This window comes from Chiloscyllium plagiosum, unplaced genomic scaffold (genome assembly GCF_037043375.1).
Source record: "Chiloscyllium plagiosum isolate Xiang-an unplaced genomic scaffold, Cpla_swu_hap1 HiC_scaffold_21, whole genome shotgun sequence".
NCBI classification, from domain to species: Eukaryota; Metazoa; Chordata; class Chondrichthyes; order Orectolobiformes; family Hemiscylliidae; genus Chiloscyllium; species Chiloscyllium plagiosum.
The window spans coordinates 966,752-989,031 of record NW_028270159.1 but is presented as its reverse complement, the minus strand read 5'-3'; the positions used below and the strand labels follow the sequence as shown (position 1 = coordinate 989,031).

The 22,280-nt window shown below is 49.1% G+C and overlaps 1 protein-coding gene across 1 annotated transcript in view; it reads left to right on the top strand.

Annotated features, from left to right (window-relative positions):
- LOC148146079 (1-phosphatidylinositol 4,5-bisphosphate phosphodiesterase beta-1-like) overlaps positions 1-17,462 on the top strand; it is a 111,572-nt gene extending 94,110 nt beyond the window's left edge. Inside the window, exons 5-7 of the mRNA XM_087998647.1 lie at positions 12,094-12,198; positions 13,788-13,879; positions 16,682-17,462. Of these exons, the coding sequence (XP_087854773.1) occupies positions 12,094-12,198; positions 13,788-13,879; positions 16,682-16,762 (278 nt within the window). The 3' untranslated portion in view covers positions 16,763-17,462. The remainder of the gene's footprint in view (positions 1-12,093; positions 12,199-13,787; positions 13,880-16,681) is intronic.
- Positions 17,463-22,280: the final 4,818 nt, after the last annotated feature.

The following is a 22,280-nucleotide window of genomic DNA, read 5'->3' as shown; positions in this document are numbered from 1 at the left end:
ACACAAAGATACACTCATACACACACAGATACACACACACACAGATACACACACACAGATACACACACACAGATACACACACAGATACACACTCACAGATACACACACACACAGATACGCTCACACTCACACAGATACACACACACAGAGATACACACTCACACAGATACACTCACACAGATACACTCACACTCACACAGATACACACACACACACACAGATACACACTCACACAGATACACTCACACTCACACAGATACACACACAGATACACACTCACACAGATACACACTCACACAGATACACACACAGATACAAACTCACACAGATACACTCACACAGATACACTCACACAGATACACACTCACAGATACACACTCACAGATACACACTCACAGATACACACTCACACAGATACACACATTCACACAGATACACACTCACACAGATACACTCACATTCACACAGATACACACACAGATACACACACAGATACACACACACAGATACACTCACATTCACACAGATACACACTCACACAGATACACTCACATTCACACAGATACACACACACACAGATACACTCTCACTCACACAGAAACACACTCACACAGATACACACACACTCAGATACGCACACACTCACACAGATACACACACACAGATACACACACACAGACACACTCACACACACAAAGATACACTCATACACACACACTCAGATACACACACACTCACACAGATACACACACACAGATACACACTCACAGATACACACTCACACAGATACACACTCACACAGATACACACTCACAGATACACTCACACACTCACACACACACACACAGAGATACACTCACACAGATACACACACAGATACACACAGATACACACACACAGATACACACACTCACACAGATACACACACACAGATACACTCACACACACACAGATACACACACACAGACACACACACACAGATACACACTCACACAGATACACTCACATTCACACAGATACACACTCACACTGATACACTCACATTCACACAGATACACACACACAGATACACTCACACTCACATAGATACACACACAGATACACACTCACAGATACACTCACACACAGATACACACTCACACAGATACACTCACACAGATACACTCACACTCACACAGATACACACTCACACAGATACACTCACACTGACACAGATACACACACACAGATACACACTCACACAGATACACTCACACAGATACACTCACACTCACACAGATACACACTCACACAGATACACACACACAGATACACACACAGATACACTCACACTCAAACAGATACACACACACACACATATACACACTCACACAGATACACTCACACAGATACACTCACACAGATACACTCACACAGATACACTCACACTCACACAGATACACACACACACACAGATACACACTCACACAGATACACTCACACAGATACACTCACACTCACACAGATACACACACACACACAGATACACACTCACACAGATACACACACAGATACACACACACAGTTACACACACAGATACACACTCACAGATACACACACACAGATACACACACAGATACACTCACACTCACACAGATACACTCACACTCACACAGATACACACACACACACACACACAGATACACACTCACACAGATACACTCACACTCACACAGATACACACACAGATACACACTCACAGATACACACTCACACAGATACACTCACACAGATACACACTCACACAGATACACTCACACACACACAGATACACTCACACACACACAGATACACACTCACACACAGATACACACTCACACAGATACACACTCACACGGATACACACTCACACAGATACACTCACACAGATACACTCACACAGATACACACAGATACACACTCACAGATACACACACACAGATACACTCACACTCACACAGATACACTCACACACACACAGATACACACACACTCACACAGATACACTCACACACACACAGAGATACACTCACACAGATACACACACAGATACACACAGATACACACTCACAGATACACACACACAGATACACACACTCACACAGATACACACACACAGATACACTCACACTCACACAGATAAACACACACAGATACACACACAGATACACACACACAGATACGCACTCACACAGATACACTCACATTCACACAGATACACACACACAGATACACACACTCACACAGATACACACACACAGATACACACTCACACAGATACACTCACATTCACACAGATACACACTCATACTGATACACTCACATTCACACAGATACACACACAGATACACACTCACAGATACACTCACACACAGATACACACTCACACAGATACACTCACACAGATACACTCACACTCACACAGATACACACTCACACAGATACACTCACACTCACACAGATACACACTCACACAGATACACTCACACAGATACACTCACACAGATACACTCACACTCACACAGATACACACACACACACAGATACACACTCACACAGATACAGTCACACAGATACACTCACACTCACACAGATACACACTCACACAGATACACACACACAGATACACACTCACACAGATACACTCACATTCACACAGATACACACACAGATACACTAACACTCACATAGATACACACACAGATACACTCACACAGATACACTCACACTCACACAGATACACACACACACACACAGATACACACTCACACAGATACACTCACACAGATACACTCACACTCACACAGATACACACTCACACAGATACATTCACACAGATACACACTCATACTGATACACTCACATTCACACAGATACACACACAGATACACTCACACTCACATAGATACACACACAGATACACACTCACAGATACACTCACACACAGATACACACTCACACAGATACACTCACACAGATACACTCACACTCACACAGATACACACTCACACAGATACACTCACACTCACACAGATACACACTCACACAGATACACTCACACAGATACACTCACACAGATACACTCACACTCACACAGATACACACTCACACAGATACACTCACACTCACACAGATACACACTCACACAGATACACTCACACAGATACACTCACATAGATACACTCACACTCACACAGATACACACACACACACAGATACACACTCACACAGATACACTCACACAGATACACTCACACTCACACAGATACACACTCACACAGATACACACACACAGATACACTCACACAGATACACTCACACTCACACAGATACACACTCACACAGATACACTCACACTCACACAGATACACACTCACACAGATACACTCACACAGATACACTCACACAGATACACTCACACTCACACAGATACACACACACACAGATACACACTCACACAGATACACTCACACAGATACACTCACACTCACACAGATACACACTCACACAGATACACACTCACACAGATACACTCACATTCACACAGATACACACTCATACTGATACACTCACATTCACACAGATACACACACAGATACACTCCCACTCACATAGATACACACACAGATACACACTCACAGATACACTCACACACAGATACACACTCACACAGATACACTCACACAGATACACTCACACTCACACAGATACACACTCACACAGATACACTCACACTCACACAGATACACACTCACACAGATACACTCACACAGATACACTCACACAGATACACTCACACTCACACAGATACACACACACACACAGATACACACTCACACAGATACACTCACACAGATACACTCACACTCACACAGATACACACTCACACAGATACACACACACAGATACACACACAGATACACTCACACTCACACAGGTACACACACACACAGATACACACTCACACAGATACACTCACACAGATACACACACAGATACACTCACACAGATACACTCACACAGATACACACACACACACAGATACACACTCACACAGATACACTCACACAGATACACTCACACTCACACAGATACACACACACACAGATACACACTCACACAGATACACACACAGATACACACACACAGATACACACACAGATACACACTCACAGATACACACACACACAGATACACACACAGAGATACACTCACACAGATACACTCACACTCACACAGATACACACACACACACACACAGATACACACTCACACAGATACACTCACACTCACACAGATACACACACAGATACACACTCACAGATACACACTCACACAGATACACTCACAGATACACACTCACACAGATACACTCACACACACACAGATACACACACACACACACACAGATACACACTCACACACACCGATACACACTCACACAGATACACACTCACACGGATACACACTCACACAGATACACTCACACAGATACACACACACAGATACACACAGATACACACTCACAGATACACACACACAGATACACTCACACTCACACAGATACACTCACATTCACACAGATACACACTCACACAGATACATTCACATTCACACAGATACACACACAGATACACACACACAGATACACTCACATTCACACAGATACACACTCACACAGATACACTCACATTCACACAGATACACACAGACACAGATACACTCACACTCACACAGATACACACTCACACAGATACACTCACACAGATACACTCACACAGATACACTCACACTCACACAGATACACTCACATTCACACAGATACACACTCACACAGATACACTCACATTCACACAGATACACACACAGATACACACACACAGATACACTCACATTCACACAGATACACACTCACACAGATACACTCACATTCACACAGATACACACACACACAGATACACTCTCACTCACACAGAAACACACTCACACAGATACACTCACACACACACAGATACACACACACTCAGATACGCACACACTCACACAGATACACACACACAGATACACACACACAGACACACTCACACACACAAAGATACACTCATACACACACACTCAGATACACACACACTCACACAGATACACACACACAGATACACACTCACACAGATACACACTCACACAGATACACACTCACAGATACACTCACACAGATACACTCACACACACACAGATACACACACACTCACTCAGATACACTCACACACACACACACACACACAGATACACTCACACAGATACACACACAGATACACACAGATACACACTCACAGATACACACACTCACACAGATACACACACAGATACACACTCACACAGATACACTCACATTCACACAGATACACACACACAGATACACACACTCACACAGATACACACACACAGATACACACTCACACAGATACACTCATATTCACACAGATACACACTCATACTGATACACTCACATTCACACAGATACACGCACACAGATACACTCACACTCACATAGATACACACTCACAGATACACTCACACACAGATACACACTCACACAGATACACTCACACAGATACACTCACACTCACACAGATACACACTCACACAGATACACTCACACAGATACACTCACACAGATACACTCACACTCACACAGATACACACACACACACAGATACACACTCGCACAGATACACTCACAGATACACTCACACTCACACAGATACACACTCACACAGATACACACACACAGATACACTCACACAGATACACTCACACTCACACAGATACACACACACACAGATACACACTCACACAGATACACTCACACAGATACACTCACACAGATACACACACAGAGATACACTCACACAGATACACTCACACTCACACAGATACACACACACAGATACATACTCACACAGATACACTCACACAGATACACTCACACAGATTCACACACACACACAGATACACACTCACACAGATACACACACACAGATACACACACAGATACACACTCACAGATACACACACACACACAGATACACACACACAGATACACACACACACAGAGATACACACTCACACAGATACACTCACACAGATACACTCACACTCACACAGATACACACTCACACAGATACACTCACACAGATACACACACAGATACACACTCACACAGATACACACTCACACAGATACACACACAGATACACACACACAGATACAAACTCACACAGATACACACACACAGATACACTCACACAGATACACACTCACAGATACACACTCACAGATACACACTCACAGATACACACTCACACAGATACACTCACATTCACACAGATACACACTCACACAGATACACTCACATTCACACAGATACACACACAGATACACACACACAGATACACTCACATTCACACAGATACACACTCACACAGATACACTCACATTCACACAGATACACACAGACACAGATACACTCTCACTCACACAGAAACACACTCACACAGATACACTCACACACACACAGATACACACACACTCAGATACGCACACTCACACAGATACACACACACAGATACACACACAGACACACTCACACACACAAAGATACACTCATACACACACAGATACACACACACACAGATACACACACACACAGATACACACACACAGATACACACACACAGATACACACTCACAGATACACACACACACAGATACGCTCACACTCACACAGATACACACACACAGAGATACACACTCACACAGATACACTCACACAGATACACTCACACTCACACAGATACACACACACACACACAGATACACACTCACACAGATACACTCACACTCACACAGATACACACACAGATACACACTCACACAGATACACACTCACACAGATACACACACAGATACAAACTCACACAGATACACTCACACAGATACACTCACACAGATACACACTCACAGATACACACTCACAGATACACACTCACAGATACACACTCACACAGATACACACATTCACACAGATACACACTCACACAGATACACTCACATTCACACAGATACACACACAGATACACACACAGATACACACACACAGATACACTCACATTCACACAGATACACACTCACACAGATACACTCACATTCACACAGATACACACACACACAGATACACTCTCACTCACACAGAAACACACTCACACAGATACACACACACTCAGATACGCACACACTCACACAGATACACACACACAGATACACACACACAGACACACTCACACACACAAAGATACACTCATACACACACACTCACATACACACACACTCACACAGATACAGACACACAGATACACACACACAGATACACACTCACACAGATACACACTCACACAGATACACACTCACAGATACACTCACACAGATACACACACACACACAGATACACACACACTCACACAGATACACTCACACACACATACACACACAGAGATACACTCACACAGATACACACAGATACACACTCACAGATACACACACACAGATACACACACACAGATACACACACCCTCAGATACACTCACACAGATACACTCACACACACACAGATACACACACACACACACTGATACACACTCACACAGATACACACACACAGATACACACTCACACAGATACACTCACACTCACACAGATACACACACACACACACAGAGATACACTCACACAGATACACACAGATACACACTCACAGATACACACTCACAGATACACACACAGATACACACTCACACAGATGCACACACTCACACAGATACACACACACAGATACACTCACACTCACACAGATACACACACACAGATACACACACACAGATACACACTCACACTGATACACTCACATTCACACAGATACACACTCATACTGATACACTCACATTCACACAGATACACACACAGATACACTCACACTCACATAGATACACACACAGATACACATTCACAGATACACTCACATTCACACAGATACACACACACAGATACACTCACACTCACACAGATACACACTCACACAGATACACTCACACAGATACACTCACACAGATGCACACTCACACAGATACACTCACATTCACACAAATATACACACACAGATGCACACTCACACAGATACACTCACATTCACACAGATACACACACAGATACACACACACAGATACACACTCACACAGATACACTCACACAGATACACACACACAGATACGCACTCACAGAGATACACTCACACACACACAGATACACACACTCACACAGATACACAAACTCACACATATACACACACACAGATACACACACACAGATACGCACTCACACAGATACACTCGCACTCACACAGATACACACACACAGATACACTCACACTCACACAGATACACACACTCAGATACACACACACACAGATACACACACACACAGATACACACACACAGATACACACTCATAGATACACACAGATACACACTTTCACAAATACACACACACAGATACACACCCACAGATACACTCACATTCACACAGATACACACTCACACAGATACACTCACACTCACACAGATACACTCTCACTCACACAGATACACACACACAGATACGCACTCACACAGATACACTCACACACACACAGATACACACACACAGATACACTCACACAGATACACACACACAGATACACTCACACACATATACACACACAGATACACACAGATACACACTCACAGATACACCAACACAGATACACACTCACACAGATACACTCACATTCACACAGATACACACTCACACAGATACACTCACACAGATACACACACAGATACACTCACACTCACACAGATACACACACACAGATACACACACACAGATACACACTCACACTGATACACTCACATTCACACAGATACACACTCATACTGATACACTCACATTCACACAGATACACACACAGATACACTCACACTCACATAGATACACACACAGATACACATTCACAGATACACTCACATTCACACAGATACACACACACAGATACACTCACACTCACACAGATACACACTCACACAGATACACTCACACAGATACACTCACACAGATGCACACTCACACAGATACACTCACATTCACACAAATATACACACACAGATGCACACTCACACAGATACACTCACATTCACACAGATACACACACAGATACACACACACAGATACACACTCACACAGATACACTCACACAGATACACACACACAGATACGCACTCACAGAGATACACTCACACACACACAGATACACACACTCACACAGATACACAAACTCACACATATACACACACACAGATACACACACACAGATACGCACTCACACAGATACACTCGCACTCACACAGATACACACACACAGATACACTCACACTCACACAGATACACACACTCAGATACACACACACAGATACACACACACACAGATACACACACACAGATACACACTCATAGATACACACAGATACACACTTTCACAAATACACACACACAGATACACACCCACAGATACACTCACATTCACACAGATACACACTCACACAGATACACTCACACTCACACAGATACACTCTCACTCACACAGATACACACACACAGATACGCACTCACACAGATACACTCACACACACACAGATACACACACACTCAGATACGCACACACTCACACGGATACACACACACAGATACACACACAGACACACTCACACACACACAGACACACTCACACACACACAGACACACTCATACACACACACACTGAGATACACACACACTCACACAGATACACACACACAGATACGCACTCACACAGATACACTCATACACACACAGATACACACACATAGATATACTCACACTCACACAGATACACACACAGATACACACACACAGATACGCACTCACACAGATACACTCACACACACAGATACACACACAGATACACACACACTCAGATACACACACACAGATACACACTCACACAGATACACACACACACAGATACACACACACTCACACAGATACACTCACACAGATACACTCACACAGATACACACACACAGATACACACACAGATACACACACAGATACGCACTCACACAGATACACTCACATACACACACACTCACACAGATACACACACACGCAGATACACACACAAATACACACACTCACACAGATACACACACACGCAGATACATACACACAGATACACACACTCACACAGATACACTCACACACACAGATACACACACAGATACACACACACAAATACACTCACACTCACACAGATACACACACATAGATAAACTCACACTCACACAGATACACACACACAGATACGCACTCACACAGATACACACACACACTCAGATACACACACACTCACAGATACACACAGATACGCACTCACACAGATACACTCACACACACACAGATACACACACACACACTCAGATACACTCACACTCACACAGATACACACACAGATACACACACACAGATACGCACTCACACAGATACACTCACACACACACAGATACACACACAGATACACTCACACAGATACACACACACAGATACGCACTCACACAGATACACTCACACACACAGATACACACACACAGATACACTCACACTGATACACACTCACACAGATACACACACTCAGATACACACACACAGACACACACTCAGATACGCACACACAGACACACACAGATACACACACACAGATACACACTCACACAGATACACACACACACTCAGATACACACACACAGATACACACACACACTCAGATACACACACACTCAGATACACACACACTCAGATACACACACACACTCAGATACACACTCACACAGATACACACTCACACAGATACACACTCACACAGATACACACACACTCAGATACACACACACACTCAGATACACACACACACAGATACACACACACACTCAGATACACACACACACAGATACACACACTCACACAGATACACACACACACAGATACACACACACACAGATACACACACACAGATACACACACACACTCAGATACACACACACACACATACACACACACACAGATACACACTCACACAGATACACACACACACAGATACACACACACACAGATACACACACACACAGATACACACTCACACAGATACACACTCACACAGAGTCTGAGGAGGGATGTGCATGTTACTGGTCAGACACACAGTGTGTTACCCAGACTCCCCCACATTATTGTGGGTCTGGAGTTACGTGTAGACCTGACTGGGTAACGGTGGTAACTTGTTCCCCATTAGTGACTCCCTCCCCACCCCCACCCACAACAGCCAACGGTCGCAGCTCAATTAGCTTGTTCCCATATCCACGGTCGGCTGTGATGGGATTTAAAGCCGGAGTTCTGGAATACTGTCCCAGTTCCCAGCTCCTCCCCAGCCTGGTAACCATGGTAATGGTGGGTATGGAGTGAAATGATTGGTCTACACAGTCAGTAACCCGCCTCTCTCTTTCCCTCACCCTCACCCTCCCTTATCCTCTCCCTGTCTGTCCATCTTCCCTCCTCCTCTCTCTACACTCCCACACTCTCCCATTCTCCATCTCCCTCCACTCTTCCCTCCCTCCACTTTCCTCCTCCCTATCCGCTGCTCCCTATCTCTCTCTCCCCCTTCTCCCTTTCCCTCTCTCTCCCTCCGTCCCTCTCTCTCCCATACCCTCTCCATCACTTACCCCTCTCCTCCCACTCCCCTCTCCCTCCCTCCCTCTCACTTCGCCCCTTCTCCTTCTCTCTCCCTTCATCTCCCCTTCCTTCACTCCCTCTCTTCCCCCCACTCCCTCCCTCCCTCCCCCCCCTCCCTCTCCCCCCCTCCCCCTCTCCCCCCCTCCCTTCCCCCCCCCCCCCCCCAGGTTATCACTACATCTGCCTGAGGAATGAGTTGAACCAGCCCCTCCAGCTGCCCTCGCTCTTTGTTCACACCGACGTCAAGGATTACGTCCCGGACACACACGCAGGTCAGACCCCTCCCCCAACCCCACCCCCTCCCCACCCCTCACCCAACCCCAACCCCTCCCCCAACCCCAACCCCAACCCCAACCCCTCCCCACCCCTCCCCCAACCCCCTCCCCAACCCCCTCCCCCTCCCCAACCCCTCCCCCAACCCAAACCCCTCCCCAACCCCTCCCCCAACCCCATCCCCCTCCCCAACCCCTCCCCCAACCCCAACCCCCAACCCCAACCCCCTCCCCAACCCCTCCCCTCACCCTCCCCAACTCCTCCCCACCCCCTCCCCCAACCCCAACCCCCTCCCCAACCCCTCCCCCAACACCAACCCCCTCCCCAACCCCTCCCCCAACCCCAACCCCCTCCCCAACCCCCTCCCCACCCCAACCCCTCCCCCAAACCCAACCCCCTCCCCAACCCCCTCCCCAACCCCCTCCCCACCCCCAACCCCCTCCCCAACCCCCTCCCCAACCCCCTCCCCAACCCCTCCCCCAACCCCAACCCCTCCCCTCCCCCTCCCCACCCCCACCCCACCCCACCCCCTCCCCAACCCCTCCCCAACCCCTCCCCCAACCCCAACCCCCTCCCCAACCCCCTCCCCCTCCCCACCCCCATCCCACCCCCTCCCCACCCCTCCCCCAACCCCACCCCCTCCCCCAACCCCACCCCTCCCCTCCCCACCCCTCCCCCAACCCCAACCCCTCCCCCACCCCCTCCCCCAATCCCAACCCCCAACCCCTCCCCAACCAACCGCCGGGACACTCGCATGCCCCTCCCCCTCGGGACCCACACCCTGACTGAGGAGGGAGCTTTACTCTGTATCTAACCCCGTGCTGTCCCTGTCCTGGGGGTGTTTGATGGGGACAGTGTAGAGGGAGCTTTACCCTGTATCTAACCCCGTGCTGTCCCTGTCCTGGGAGTGTTCGATGGGGGGACAGTGTAGAGGCAGTGTAGAGGAAGCTTTACTCTGTATCTAACCCTGTGCTGTCCCTTTCCTAAGGGTGTTTGATGGGGGACACTGTAGACAGAGCTTTACTCTGTATCTAACCCCATGCTGTCCCTGTCCTGGGAGTGTTTGATGGGGGGGGGACAGTGTAGAGGGAGCTTTACTCTGTTTCTAACCTCGTGCTGTCCCTGTCCTGGGAGTGTTTGATGGGGGGACAGTGTAGAGGCAGTGTAGAGGGAGCTTTACTCTGTATCTAACCCTGTGCTGTCCCTGTCCTGGGAGTGTTTGATGGGGGGGGGACAGTGTAGAGGGAGCTTTACTCTGTTTCTAACTTCGTGCTGTCCCTGTCCTGGGAGTGTTTGATGGGGGGACAGTGTAGAGGCAGTGTAGAGGAAGCTTTACTCTGTATCTAACCCTGTGCTGTCCCTGTCCTGTGGGTGTTTGATGGGGGGACAGTGTAGAGGGAGCTTTACCCTGTATCTAACCCTGTGCTGTCCCTGTCCTGGGAGTGTTTGATGGCGGGGGACAGTGTAGAGGGAGCTTTACTCTGTATCTAACCCCGTGCTGTCCCTGTCCTGGGAGTGTTTGATGGGGGACAGTGTAGAGGGAGCTTTACTCTGTATTTAATGCTGTGGTTCTGTGACCCTCTCTCAGAGTACATCGATTTATTGGTCAATCCCATCAAACATATCAGTGTGATGGAGCAGCGCTCGAACCTACTGGTGAACCTGATGGATGTGAGTGAGGTGAGGTTATAGAGTAACTATCCCTCTCGCTACCCTCCCCCTTTCCTGACTCTGACCCAGCATCAACACTTGAGGGATCTCTGACCTCGAGTGAACCTCCCCCCTCCCCCCCCACACTCTCAGACAGTACACTCCAGACCCTAACCCCTCGAGTGAACCTCCCATTCCCCCCACACTCTCAGACAGGACACCCCAGACCCTAACCCCTCGAGTGAACCTCCCCCTCCCCCTCCCCCCCACACTCTCAGACAGTACACCCCAGACCCTAACCCCTCGAGTTAACCTCCCCCTCCCCCCCCACACTCTCAGACAGGACACCCCAGACCCTAACCCCTCGAGTGAACCTCCCCCTCTCCCCCCACACTCTCAGACAGGACACCACAGACCCTAACCCCTCGAGTGAACCTCCCCCCTCCCCCCCCCACACTCTCAGACAGGACACCCCAGACCCTAACCCCTCGAGTGAACCTCCCCCTCCCCCCCCACACTCTCAGACAGGACACCCCAGACCCTAACCCCTCGAGTGAACCTCCCCCCCCCCCCCCCCTCCCTCACTCTCAGACAGTCCATTCCAGCCCACTCTGTGTCCGTCTGGAGTTGCACGCCGTCCTCCTCTGGGTTTTAATCTCACCGGTGAACGTGACACTGTCCCCCTGCACATCCAAGTTCAAACCAGCCAGAGCCAGGGGTCCTTGACCACTGCCTGGGGATCCCGGCTGCAACTCTTCCCCCAGACCAAAGGTCTCATTAATCCCTGTTCCCCGAACCACCTCTTGCCCCCCCCCCCCCTCGCTAATATTGCCAGTCGTTGGACTAAACTTCACACCCCTTTCTCAACACAGGGTGCAATTCTGCAGTGCTCTTACACCACCCCCCGAATCTGAGACTGAAAGTAAAACAGACCTTGGAGTGCAGGTTCATAGCTCCGTGAAAGTGGAGTTGTAGGTAGATAGGGTTGTGAAGAAGGCGTTTGGTCTGCTTTCCTTACATTAACGATCTAGATGAGGACATTCTGGTTAATGATACAAAGATATATAGAGGAACAGGTAGCATTGAGAAGCATGGAGGCTGCAGAAGGATTTGGACAGGTTTGGAGAATGGACAAAGAAGTTGCAGATGGAGTACAATGTGGGAAAGTGTGAGGTCACTTTGGTCTAATAGGGGCATGGACTATTTTCTAAATGGGGAGAAAATTCAGAAGTCTGAAGTGCAAAGAGACTTGGGAGTTCTAGCCCAGGATTCTCTCAAGGTAAACTTGCAGATTGAGTCAATAGTTAAGAAGGCAAATGCAATGATGGCATTTATTTTGAGGGGACTTGAATAATAAAGCAAGAATGTACTTCTGAGGCTTCCTAAAGCTTTGGTCAGACCACATTTGGAATATTGTGTGGAGTTTTGGGCCCCAAAATCTCAGGAAGGATGTACTGGCCCTGGAGTGTGTTCAGAGGAGGTTCGTGAGACTGGTCCCAGGAATGAAAAGTTTAATATGTGAGGAACATTTGAGGACTCTGGGTTTATACTTGATGAAGAAACAGACAGAATACTGAATGGCCTGGACAGAGTGGATATTGGGAAGATATTTCCATTGGTAGGAGAGACTAGAGCCTGAGGGCACAGCCTTAGAGTAAAGGGAAGACCTTTTAGAACGGAGATAAGGAGAAACCTCTTCAGTCAGAAAGTGCTGAATCTATGGAATTCATTACCACAGAAGGCTGTGGAGGCCAGGTCATTGAGTATATTTAAGACTGAGATAGATAGGCTCTTGAGTATCAAGGAGATCGAGGGTTCTGGGGAGAAAACAGGAGAATGGGGTTGAGAAACTTATCAGCCATGATCGAATGGCAGAGCAGACTCAATGGGCTAATTTCTGCTCTGATGTCTCATGGTCTATATTGGTCAGAGTATTGAGTACAGGAGTTGGGAGGTCATGTTGCGGCTGTACAGGGCATTGGTTAGGCCACTTTTTGAATACTGCATGCAATTCTGGTCTCCCTATTCCAGGAATGATGTTGTGAAACTTGAAAGGGTTCAGAAAAGATTTACCAGGATGTTGCCAGGTTGGAGGATTTGAGCTACAGGGAGAGGCCTGAACAGGCTGGGGTTGTTTTCCCTGGAGCGTCGGAGGCTGAGGGATGACCTTATAGAGGTTTACAAAATCATGAGGGGCATGGATAGGATAAATAGACAGTCTTTTCCCTGGGGTCGGGGAGTCCAGAACTAGAGGGGCATAGGTTTAGGGTGAGAGGGGAAAGATATAAAAGAGACCTAAGGGGCAACTTTTTCACCCAGAGGGTGGTGTGTGTATGGAATGAGCTGCCAGAGGATGTGGTGGAGGCTGGTACAATTGCAACATTTAAGAGGCATTTGGATGGGTATATGAATAGGAAGGGTTTGGAGGGATATGGGCCGGGTGCTGGCAGGTGGGACTGGATTGGGTTGGGATATCTGATCGGCATGGAGGAGTTGGGCTGAAGGGTCTGTTTCCGTGCTGTACATCTCTGTGACTCTGTCAGGGTACCTGTACAAGTCCCAGCTCACTTTCCTCAATACGCCTTGGATATATTTCACCTGGACCTTATCTGCACTCACTCCAGACGCCCCAGTCCAAACCTCCACCTGAACCATTTTAATCCCTCCTTGTAGCTGCACGCCCTGGGTCACCTCTGCGTGTGGGGGCAAAGTGTTACGTTAATACCTCAGCCTTTTTAATGACCCTTTTATAAGCCTGCGGAAGACTTTGGGCTTTCTTTCTATGCTAACTGCCAGTCTCACTTCACCCACCCTCATTGTCTCTTTTTACAGAAGCAGATACCAGTGACAACTGATTATAAACTCAGTCAAAGACGCCGGACTTTAGGGAGTGTTTTCAAGGAGGCGTTATGAGAATATGTGTGATCTCTCTCCTAATTTAGAACAACATTGACCAGATTAACATGTACACACATTTGTAAATAGAGAGAGAGAGAGAGAGCTTTTATCAAGGACACTTTGCAAAGAAAAAGACACTGCATTCCGCGAGAACAATGTCAGGACTGCAAGGAACGAGATGGAAACATCAACAAGAGGCTGAGAGACAGAGGTCACACGGAGAGAGAGGTGTGTGGGACACCCAGTGTGAGGGCACGTGGAGGAGTTTGATCCGAACAGTTCCAGGGGCTCCTGCGATAATCTGGCCTGACCTCTCTGGTTTCTCCCCGAGGGTCATCTTCACCACGGGTGGAGAGTTCTTGCACAGGAGTTCAAACTCGACTTCACCGTCTCCAGCAAAGTTGCCCCAGACATTCCAGGAGATTACTGGAATGCCAACATGTCCTGGGTGTAAATTAACATCAGATGCACAACACCATTTCGGACAATTCTGGTTACTCCTCTGTACGAGCTGAAATATCACTTGGTCAGCATTCTTTCCAGCTAATGTTCTGCTGAGTTCTCAGTTTTCCACAGATTTCTGTTACTGAGTTGACGTATTAGCATTCCCGGAGATATATTTGCAAAGTCAAAACCTTTGGTTAATTAACTTTGCATCTATGAGAAGGATTTGTTCACAAAAGAACGAATTACTCTTCATAACTGTTTAGTCTTCAGCTGACACACACAGACTCTCACTGGGGTACGGGCTCACACACACACACACAGACTCTCACTGGGGTACGGGCTCACACACACACACACACACACACAGACTCTCACTGGGGTACGGGCTCACACACACACACACACACACACAGACTCTCACTGGGGTACGGGCTCACACACACACACACACACAGACTCTCACTGGGGTACGGGCTCACACACACACACACAGACTCTCACTGGGGTACGGGCTCACACACACACACACACACACACAGACTCTCACTGGGGTACGGGCTCACACACACACACACACACACACAGACCCTCACTGGGGTACGGGCTCACACACACACACACAGACTCTCACTGGGGTACGGGCTCACACACACACACACACACACACAGACTCTCACTGGGGTACGGGCTCACACACACACACACACACACACAGACCCTCACTGGGGTATGGGCTCACACACACACACACACACACACACTGACTCTCACTGGGGTACGGGCTCTCACACACACACACACACACACACACAGACTCTCACTGGGGTACGGGCTCTCACACACACACACACACACACACACACACACTGACTCTCACTGGGGTACGGGCTCACACACACACACACACACACACAGACTCTCACTGGGGTACGGGCTCACACACACACACACACACACACTGACTCTCACTGGGGTACGGGCTCACACACACACACACACACACACTGACTCTCACTGGGGTACGGGCTCACACACACACACACACACACACAGACTCTCACTGGGGTACGGGCTCACACACACACACACACACACACAGACTCTCACTGGGGTACGGGCTCACACACACAGACTCTCACTGGGGTACGGGCTCTCACACACACACACACACTGACTCTCACTGGGGTACGGGCTCACACACACACACACACACACAGACTCTCACTGGGGTACGGGCTCTCACACACACACACACACACACACACAGACTCTCACTGGGGTACGGGCTCTCACACACACACACACACACACACTGACTCTCACTGGGGTACGGGCTCACACACACACACACAGACTCTCACTGGGGTACGGGCTCACACACACACACACACACTGACTCTCACTGGGGTACGGGCTCTCACACACACACACACACACACACACACACACAGACTCTCACTGGGGTACGGGCTCACACACACACACACACACACACAGACTCTCACTGGGGTACGGGCTCACACACACACACACACACACACAGACCCTCACTGGGGTACGGGCTCACACACACACACACACAGACTCTCACTGGGGTACGGGCTCACACACACACACACACAGACTCTCACTGGGGTACGGGCTCACACACACACACACACACACACACAGACTCTCACTGGGGTACGGGCTCACACACACACACACACACACACAGACTCTCACTGGGGTACGGGCTCACACACACACACACACACACACAGACCCTCACTGGGGTATGGGCTCACACACACACACACACACACACACTGACTCTCACTGGGGTACGGGCTCTCACACACACACACACACACACACACAGACTCTCACTGGGGTACGGGCTCTCACACACACACACACACACACACACACACACACTGACTCTCACTGGGGTACGGGCTCACACACACACACACACACACACAGACTCTCACTGGGGTACGGGCTCACACACACACACACACACACACAGACTCTCACTGGGGTACGGGCTCTCACACACACACACACACACACACACTGACTCTCACTGGGGTACGGGCTCACACACACACACACACACTGACTCTCACTGGGGTACGGGCTCACACACACACACACACACACACACACTGACTCTCACTGGGGTATGGGCTAACACACACACACACACACACACACACAGACTCTCACTGGGGTATGGGCTCACACACACACAGACTGTCACTGGGGTACGGGCTCTCACACACACACACACACACACACACACACACTGACTCTCACTGGGGTACGGGCTAACACACACACACTGACTCTCACTGGGGTACGGGCTCACACACACACACACACACACTGACTCTCACTGGGGTATGGGCTCACACACACACACACACACACACACACACACACAGACTCTCACTGGGGTACGGGCTCACACACACACACACACACACAGACTGTCACTGGGGTACGGGCTCACACACACACACACACACACACTGACTCTCACTGGGGTACGGGCTAACACACACACACACACACACACACACACAGACTCTCACTGGGGTACGGGCTCACACACACACACACACACACACACACAGACTCTCACTGGGGTATGGGCTCACACACACACACACACACTGACTCTCACTGGGGTATGGGCTCACACACACACAGACTGTCACTGGGGTACGGGCTCACACACACACACACACACACACACACACACACACAGACTCTCACTGGGGTACGGGCTCACACACACACACACTGACTCTCACTGGGGTACGGGCTCACACACACACACACACACACACAGACTCTCACTGGGGTACGGGCTCACACACACACACACACACACACACACAGACTCTCACTGGGGTACGGGCTCACACACACACACACACACACACACACACTGACTCTCACTGGGGTACGGGCTCACACACACACACACACACACACACACACTGACTCTCACTGGGGTACGGGCTAACACACACACACACACACAGACTGTCACTGGGGTACGGGCTCACACACACACACACACACACACACTGACTCTCACTGGGGTACGGGCTAACACACACACACACACACACACAGACTCTCACTGGGGTACGGTCTCACACACACACACACACACACAGACTCTCACTGGGGTACGGGCTCACACACACACACACACACACACACACACACACAGACTCTCACTGGGGTATGGGCTCACACACACACACAGACTCTCACTGGGGTACGGGCTCACACACACACACACACACACACAGACTCTCACTGGGGTACGGGCTCACACACACACACACACACACACACACACACAGACTCTCACTGGGGTACGGGCTCACACACACACACACACACACACACACAGACTCTCACTGGGGTACGGGCTCACACACACACACACACACACACAGACTCTCACTGGGGTACGGTCTCACACACACACACACACACACACACACAGACTCTCACTGGGGTACGGGCTCACACACACACACACACACACACACACACACAGACTCTCACTGGGGTATGGGCTGACACACACACACACACACACACACACAGACTCTCACTGGGGTATGGGCTCACACACACACACACACACACAGACTCTCACTGGGGTACGGGCTCACACACACACACAGACTCTCACTGGGGTACGGGCTCACACACACACACACACACACAGACTCTCACTGGGGTACGGGCTCACACACACACACACACACACACACAGACTCTCACTGGGGTACGGGCTCACACACACACACACACACACAGACTCTCACTGGGGTACGGGCTCACACACACACACACACACACAGACTCTCACTGGGGTACGGGCTCACACACACACACACACACACACACAGACTCTCACTGGGGTACGGGCTCACACACACACACACACACACAGACTCTCACTGGGGTACGGGCTCACACACACACACACACACACACAGACTCTCACTGGGGTACGGGCTCACACACACACACACACACACACAGACTCTCACTGGGGTACGGGCTCACACACACACACACACACACAGACTCTCACTGGGGTACGGGCTCACACACACACACACACACACACAGACTCTCACTGGGGTACGGGCTCACACACTCACACACACACACACTGACTCTCACTGGGGTATGGGCTCACACACACACACACACAGACTCTCACTGGGATACGGGCTCACACACACACACACTGACTCTCACTGGGGTACGGGCTCACACACACACAGACTCTCACTGAGGTACGGGCTCACACACACACACACACACACTGACTCTCACTGGGGTACGGGCTCACACACACACACACACACACACACTGACTCTCACTGGGGTACGGGCTCACACACACACACACACACACTGACTCTCACTGGGGTATGGGCTCACACACACACACACACACACAGACTCTCACTGGGGTACGGGCTCACACACACACACACACACACACACACACACTGACTCTCACTGGGGTACGGGCTCACACACACACACACACACACACAGACTCTCACTGGGGTATGGGCTCACACACAGACTCTCACTGGGGTATGGGCTCACACACACACACACACACACACACAGACTCTCACTGGGGTACGGGCTCACACACACACACACACACACAGACTCTCACTGGGGTACGGGCTCACACACACACACACACACACAGATTCTCACTGGGGTACGGGCTCACACACACACACACACACACAGACTCTCACTGGGGTACGGGCTCACACACACACACACACACACAGACTCTCACTGGGGTACGGGCTCACACACACACACACACACAGACTCTCACTGGGGTACGGGCTCACACACACACACACTGACTCTCACTGGGGTACGGGCTCACACACACACACACACACACACACACAGACTCTCACTGGGGTATGGGCTCACACACACACACACACACAGACTCTCACTGGGGTACGGGCTCACACACACACACACACACACAGACTCTCACTGGGGTACGGGCTCACACACA